Source organism: Triticum aestivum, chromosome 1D, assembly GCF_018294505.1.
Source record: "Triticum aestivum cultivar Chinese Spring chromosome 1D, IWGSC CS RefSeq v2.1, whole genome shotgun sequence".
Classification (NCBI taxonomy): domain Eukaryota; kingdom Viridiplantae; phylum Streptophyta; class Magnoliopsida; order Poales; family Poaceae; genus Triticum; species Triticum aestivum.
In genome coordinates this window covers 196,113,384-196,120,564 of record NC_057796.1, presented here as the reverse complement: position 1 = coordinate 196,120,564, position 7,181 = coordinate 196,113,384, and the positions used below count along the sequence as shown (strand labels likewise).

Genomic DNA, 7,181 nt, shown 5'->3' with positions numbered 1-7,181 from the left:
AGCCATGTGTTCCTTCAGACTACCGTCCATCAAGATGAAAACGACTAAATGGAGAAAATCGCTATGTTACTTCGGAAAACATATACAAAGGTTGCTTTCTGAGAGATCTGTACAGTGAGTACATCATGTACGGCAACCATACGCTCCACTGGTGATTACTCTTTTAGTAGTTTTCTTCTTGTGAACTTTGATTACTCTTTTAGTTTTACTACTCCACAACCATGATGAAAGTAATTGTTCCTGCGATTTGTGAGTTGCCATTTCCCTCTCCTCGCCGTGCTTATTTCAACACCTGCACCCATCACTATCCAAACCCTCACGTTTCTCTCGCGTCCCCTCGTCCCAGCTCCCAAAGCAAGCAACGACCAACCAAGCAGAAAGAGACAGTCCGAAGCAGGAGCCGGCCATCCATTGACCTACTAACTACGCAATCCAATCCAAATCCCGTACCCTGAACCAGAAGCAGCCGCGTCTTCTTCCTCCCAACCCCATGTGGGGGAGGCTCAGCTAGGTGGCTTTGCCCAGGTGAGCAGGAAACGACCCGTCCCGTGAAGAGAGCTTCGTGTCTTTCATTTCAACTTCCCTTGGGTTGGTTTTGGACTTTGAAGAAGGTTGAGCAATTGGTTGGTCGGTTGTTGGCTTGAAAGATCTTGCGGTTTCTGTCTGCCTGATCGTCTCCATGGGTGTATGTTCTGGTCCTGGTGGCTTCCTTTCGTCGACCGTCCTTGTTTAGATTGGTGCGTCTTTTGCATTGGTAATTGATTGATCCAGTAGGATCTCATCTTTATTTGAAAAGTGCCAATCTCTTTTGCCTCTTCTGAAACCCCTTCAGTTTTCTTCTTTTGACGCCTTCAAGGTTTCTCTCTCTCCCTCCTTCTGGTTGTAGAATAATGGCGCTGCTTTCTGCGCCTGGTCTTCTTCCCAATCAGTGCTTCCAAGATCCGAGAGCTTGCCTTTACCGCCGTCTGAAATTGATTACTATAGTAGCTGAAAGGCTGCGCCGTTGATGCTGTCATGTTATTGCAGAGCAGGAGGGTCAAAGCAGAAGAAGCGCGATGCAGTGCTTCCGGTTCGCGAGCTGGGAGAAGGAGCGGGACAAGGAGGAACTGCAGGTGCCTGCACGGTCTCAGTCGGCGCGTTCCAACAGCAGCATCTCCACGGACCATGACGCGCGGCGCTCGGGCTCAGAGTGCTGCTCGCTCACCGTCTCGTCGGAGATCAGCGTCGAGTCCTTCGGCCGGTACCGGCAGTTGTCGCTGCCGCAGCGGCCCAACAATGACCTCCGCATCTTCACCTTCCAGGAGCTCAAGAGCGCCACCCGGAGCTTCAGCCGTGCACTCATGATCGGCGAGGGCGGTTTTGGCTGCGTCTACCGCGGCACCATCCGGAGCACCCTCGAGCCGCGCCGAAGCCTTGATGTTGCTATCAAGCAGCTCGGACGCAAAGGCCTCCAGGTGCCATTCTCTTCTTTTCCTCATGCATTGCCTCCAGCTCCAGCCAACTCAACATAAACATTGTGTCAGAGCTCATCCATGGCGGTCATCCGATCATTGACCCGAACAACCATCCGTAATCTGGATGGCTTGATGCAGGTGATAACACCAATACTTTGATTCGTCATCCAGGGACATAAGGAATGGGTGACCGAGGTGAACTTTCTTGGGGTGGTGGATCATCCCAACCTGGTGAAGCTCATCGGCTACTGCGCAGAGGACGACGAGAGGGGGATTCAGTTGCTGCTCGTCTACGAGTTCATGCCTCACGGAAGCCTAGCTGATCACCTGTCAACAAGATCACCAAAGCCTGCTTCATGGGCAATGAGGCTGAGAGTAGCACTCGACACTGCTCGTGGTCTCAAGTACCTGCACGAAGATTCTGAATTCAAGGTAAGCCTCATCACAGGCATGCAGTAACTCATTCAAATGCTATGATTGCTGAAAGATACTGTAACATCATAGGAGCATGACCTATTTTAGAGTCTCTTGCCTTTTACCCAGTCCTGATATCATCTGCATCTATGAATATGTTCTTCCAGATAATATTCCGTGATCTGAAGCCTTCAAACATCCTGCTCGACGAGAACTGGAATGCAAAACTGTCGGACTTCGGCTTGGCTAGACTGGGGCCGCAAGAGGGAAGCCATGTTTCAACAGCGGTATGTAACGAGCAGCCGAAAGCCCATCTTCTTTGTCCAGCACCCGATGGCACTATTCTGAATTCCATGGCGCAATGCTGACATATTGAACAGCATACTGGGACTTTCAAAGACAGCTTTGCGAGTTTTCACCTAAGTATGATCGGTTCAGTAGGTACTTGGTAGTCAGTAGCAAGAATAGTTCATATTGTGGCCTTTCGTACTTGTCAGACAAACCGAAAACCAGGAATGGTTAAAAGAAACTCCTCGACATGAATGGATGCTTAGCAGTCAGCAAGTACTTTTAAAAGATTATTGGCTTGTGAAATAAGAAATTGACAATACCATCATCCTAGATGAACAAGCAGAACAAAGGTAGGCAGTTAGGCACTTCCGGGTTAGTCAACATGCTAGTGCAGGACGACCGGTTAGGAAAGCCAGCTAACCCTGCTGGTTGGTAAAAATCAGCTAGTAACTTTTCTGGCTGCTTTCCAATTGTAGAATTTGATCACATGTGATGATAAATTTCCAAGTAAAAGTAGCCTCAGTTTGCAGCTTAACTCTAGATACCTGACATTTGTTACATATAAAAGGTAGAGTAAAATTTCTCTTTTCATTTGACATACCAAACAGGTGGTGGGTACTATAGGGTATGCAGCTCCTGAGTATATCCATACAGGACGCCTCAGCAGTAAGAATGACATATGGAGCTATGGAGTGGTTCTCTACGAGCTCCTCACAGGCCGGCGGCCTCTGGACCGGAACAGGCCGAGGGGTGAGCAGAACCTTGTGGAATGGGTGAAGCCCTACTCCTCCGACACCAAGAAGTTGGAGACCATAATGGACCCAAGGCTTGAAGGGAACTACAGCCTGAAGTCGGCAGCCAGGATTGCCTCGCTGGCAAACAAGTGCCTGGTGCGCCATGCAAGGTATAGACCTAAGATGAGTGAGGTGCTGGAGATGGTGCAGAAGATTGTCGATAGCAGTGACCTTGGAACACCAGAGCATCCCCTGATAAGCCATTCAAAAGAACTGGCTAGTGATGAGAAAAAAAGGAAAGGCCTTGATCTGAAGAGGAGGATCGCAGATATTAAAGCTGGAGATGGTAGATGGTTTACATGGCACAAGTGGACACCCAAGCTTGTGAGAACACAATGACTCAAAATATGGATGAGATGTTCCTCGTTATGACTTTAACATCCAGAGATATTAGCAAAAACAGCAACAGCTGAAATGCCACTTGAGTTGCTGTTTACCATACAATTCAGAGAACATGATAGCTAAAAACAGGCGACTTGGCAAACCTAATGCTATCATCACTAAATAGTTCAGCATTACATGTTTTCACAAGAGCTGGAAAATGAAAACTGAAGCAGTCCTTTTTGAAGTAGAAATATTGGTGTACAGTTTAACATGGAATTCGCATTTTTGCTGACTGAATTTTGAGTTGTTTCTAGTGCCAAATAAGAATTTTAAGGAGGTGCATGTAGCTTATTGGTTCCTGTGTTTGCAAGATTTGCACCCTGTATGCATCTCTCTGATGAACTTAATTATCTTTCTGCACTGACACAGCTGATATGTAAAGTTCCCTTTTCAGTACTAGATCAATTGGGAGGTAGAATTTGCCTGTGTATATCCATAAAAAATAGAATTAATGTGTTCTAACTTTTACAAAATTAAATTGATAATGTGAAGAGAGGTTATTATAAAACAAGAAAAAAAGGAGAAAATGTGGGGGAAAAAGGTGGATTCACAGGTCATGTTATTTTGCTAACTGCTCTTTGTGTACTCTATATTAAACAAAACATTGTTTCTTTAGTAAAGTACCATATGACTTTCAGGAAAATAATTTCACTATTCATAGCACAAATCGCATATGAAATATAGCATGCTCCGGATGTTTGGCCTGATAGAAATATATAACTAAGCAACACGAATTTTGGGAACCAAGATTAAAAAAATAAAATAGGAATAAGTGCAGTGTGGTTTCACCTTTGAGCGCTATACACAACCAGAGATCTCGTTAACGGGCAAAGCTCAGCACAGGCTACATACACAGTTCTGGCACATGATCCTAGCAATTGGTACATTTTTACAACTGCAGATTCTTGAGAAAAACTATGGCCAGTGTATCAATTTGTGAAGCATACTTGTAATGTATATTGATGAAATCTCTACGACATGGTTCAGCATCATCTGGCATAAATAGTCAGCAGTCTTTGGAATGTTCTTGCCCTTATCTATCTGATGATCAATCATCCATACAAGCAGAAGCCATAGGTGAAACAGTTACTGAAGATGTTTACTCTCTGATTGCCGTCCAGCAACAGAATGCACTTTTCTGCTGGCAGCTCAAAGAATCTCAAGACCATATGCACACGTCATACTTCTTCTATAGCTCTGCTTCCTGTAGCAGCGCACAAATGTATTTCATCTCCTCTTCAAATATCTGGCTCTTGATGGATCTCCTCACAACTAGGTTATGTTTGGCAGTCAAATTTTCAACAAAAACCAAGTCTGCATAAGTAACCAGAACCAAGAGCTACAATGAATTTCCCCTGATTCAGACAAGATGCATGATCAGAATCCTGCAGGAGAACTTACTTTTGAGAGATCCATTAGGCACCCATTGTCCTATCTGTATGTACAGAAGTATTCTGGAATGACAACATCATCCTTCATTTTCATCTCCACCGTTATAAGATTAAGCAACGCATATATCTCTCTTGAGCCAGAATGAGCCTTGTCATGGGCAATAAACCTGTGGAGCCTTCCACCGACATCAATCTCGCTAAACCCAGGGATCTTTTTCACTCCTCTCTCCTCCATCACCTTTCTTGCTTTCTTTGCCTCTTGCCACCGCCTAGCAATAGCATAGATATTGGACAACCCAATGTACCTGCCATCATGATCTGGCTGCAATTGGACAAGCTGCCTGCCGACTACCTCCCCTAACTCTACCCATCCATGCAGATGGCATGCATTCAAGAGAGCACCAAGTACAGACACATTGGGTTCCATTGGCATACTCTTAACAACACCATATGCTTCCTCCAAGCGGCCCGCTCGACCAAGCACATCTACAAGACAAGCATAGTGCTCGACATGTGGTCTGAGCCCTTGAGCTTCAAGTGAGCGAAATAACCTCCAGGCCTCACCCACTAGACCACCATGTACGCAAGCACTTAACAAACCAAGGTATGTGATCTCATCTGGCACAACACCAGAATGTTGCATCTCCTGGAAAATCTGCACCGACTCCATGGTCAACCCATGCACTGCAAGTCCACCAATCACAGCATTCCATATCAGAACATCGGTGCTGGTCACTGGCATGGCCCGAAACACCTCAAGCGCCTCGCTGATTGCCCCGCACTTGGCATACATGTCCACAAGAGAGGTGGCGAGCCTGAGGTTCAGCAGGAAGCCACGCTCCTGAAGGTAACGATGCATCTGCCTTCCCCGCCCAAGGTCCCCCAGATGAGCACACGCGCCTAGCACACTGACCATTGTGATATCATTCGCTCTAACACCATTGCCAGCCCCCGTGGTCTCCATCATCTCGAACAACGCCAGCGCCTCACGATGCTCCCCGCACTTGACGCACCCGTCAATCATGGCGCTCCAGGAGACCACGTCCCGCTGGGGCATCCGGTCGAACACACAGCGGGCGGAGAGGAGGTCGTGGCACTTGGCGTAGCCATCGAGAAGTGCATTCCAGGAGACAAGGTTCGGCCGCGGTATTTCGTCGAACAGGCGGCGGGCGAGGTCCGGGAGGGCGCAGGCCGCGTACATGTGGACGAGAGAGTTCGCGACATAGATGTCCCAGGGGAGGAGCCCGAGCCGGAGCGGGTGCGCGTGGAGCGAGAGGGCGAGGCGCGGGGAGGCGAGGCGAGCGGCGGCGCGGCCAAGGAAGGGGAAGGTGAGGTGGGAGGGCCGCAGCGCGGAGCGGAGGAGGAGGAGGTAGAGGGAGAAGGAGTGGTGCGGGGTGGAGGGCGAGGAAGAGGTGGTGCGGATGAGGGGGTCGAGCAGCGGCGTGGAGAGGGTGCGGCCGTCAAGGCGGCGGAGGAGGTGCGGCGGGAGGAGCGGAGGCCGCATTCGTCTCGAACCGGAAGGAGGAGAGCAAGGGCGGGAATTGATTGAGCCGGCATTATTTTGCAACAACAACGTTTGGTCACTCCATTTTCTCACATGCGAGATCTGCTTTTAATGAAGTATAAAAACACTGTCCGTAGAAAATCCCTATCTCTACCACAGTTTCATGTTTCATTTCTTTCCCATCATCCATTCGTCCAACCTTCCCCCTATGATAAGGAAAAGCTTTCCTATCAGTCGGCTGATTACAGCCAGTGGGTCGACCGCATCGGCTGCTCGACGCGTGTCCATGTGATTCACACATCGTTGTTGAACCTTATCTTCTCAGATGTTTGTCTCTAGAAAATCTATCTCGTCGCTCTTCTCTCTCAGCAGCCACTCTTCACTTTCTCCCTACCGACTCTCATCTAGAGCCACCACCATTCAGCCATGCAACAGATGCGTCGCATGATCTCCGCCCCGCCGTACAATAGATCCAACAATTGATCACGAAGGTCAATTGATAAAGATATCATCTTTCTTCAACACACACACACAAAAGATATCCCTTTGAATGAACTACATTAGGCAAATCCTTTATCTTTCAACTCTCCAAGTTATTGTTTAAGCATAACCAACTAGCTCAGGGGTATCCAACACAGATTCTCGGAGAAAGGGTGGTTTAGAGGAAAACCAACTTGATCACGAACTCAACATAACGGTCAGGGGACAACCTAGTAATACTTTCGAGAAGATATTCGAAAAATCACGAACCATCGATATGTTACTAGGCTTGGTAACAATCTTTCTTTTCAGGACCAAAATGATATGATCAAAGGAGTGAGGGATTGACACAATCCTAACTCAGTGATCAAAGAGTGCACCATAAACATGGACTAGGTAGCACAATCAATCTTTGTGTGGTAATCTATAATCGACACGCTAAGAATAAAATTATTGTCCATTAACTACC

The 7,181-nt window shown here is 47.5% G+C and overlaps 2 protein-coding genes across 5 annotated transcripts; one reads left to right on the top strand and one right to left on the bottom strand.

The window, feature by feature from the left end:
• Positions 1-249: 249 nt before the first annotated feature.
• On the top strand, positions 250-3,755 carry LOC123180938 (serine/threonine-protein kinase PCRK1). Of its 3 annotated transcripts, none has more exons than XM_044593129.1 (5): positions 250-525; positions 1,027-1,454; positions 1,626-1,886; positions 2,036-2,155; positions 2,768-3,755. In XM_044593129.1, the coding sequence occupies exons 2-5, from the start codon at positions 1,056-1,058 to the stop codon at positions 3,290-3,292; spliced, it is 1,305 nt and encodes a 434-aa protein (XP_044449064.1). In that variant the 5' UTR covers positions 250-525; positions 1,027-1,055; the 3' UTR covers positions 3,293-3,755. The 3 variants fall into 3 exon arrangements, with proteins under 3 accessions (XP_044449064.1, XP_044449065.1, XP_044449063.1); XM_044593130.1 differs by having other exon boundaries at positions 496-737; XM_044593128.1 differs by lacking the exon at positions 250-525 and adding an exon at positions 538-754.
• LOC123180936 (pentatricopeptide repeat-containing protein At5g08305) lies at positions 2,163-6,297 on the bottom strand. Of its 2 annotated transcripts, none has more exons than XM_044593127.1 (2): positions 4,127-6,297; positions 2,163-2,287 (listed from the first exon to the last, which is right to left on the bottom strand). In XM_044593127.1, the coding sequence occupies exon 1, from the start codon at positions 6,230-6,232 to the stop codon at positions 4,769-4,771; it is 1,464 nt and encodes a 487-aa protein (XP_044449062.1). In that variant the 5' UTR covers positions 6,233-6,297; the 3' UTR covers positions 2,163-2,287; positions 4,127-4,768. The 2 variants fall into 2 exon arrangements, with proteins under 2 accessions (XP_044449062.1, XP_044449061.1); XM_044593126.1 differs by lacking the exon at positions 2,163-2,287 and adding an exon at positions 3,571-3,760.
• Between the last annotated feature and the right edge of the window lie 884 nt (positions 6,298-7,181).

What these genes read in the sequence shown, in the direction of transcription:
- LOC123180938 (XM_044593128.1), top strand. Translation starts at nt 688, where the DNA reads ATGTTCTGGTCCTGGTGGCTTCCTTTCGTCGACCGTCCTTGTTTAGAT. An exon ending in ACGAAGATTCTGAATTCAAG is followed by an intron (nt 1,887 to 2,035) that starts GTAAGCCTCATC and finishes ATGTTCTTCCAG; the next exon opens with ATAATATTCCGTGATCTGAA. An exon ending in GAAGCCATGTTTCAACAGCG is followed by an intron (nt 2,156 to 2,767) that starts GTATGTAACGAG and finishes CATACCAAACAG; the next exon opens with GTGGTGGGTACTATAGGGTA.
- LOC123180936 (XM_044593127.1), bottom strand. Translation starts at nt 6,232, where the DNA reads ATGCGGCCTCCGCTCCTCCCGCCGCACCTCCTCCGCCGCCTTGACGGC.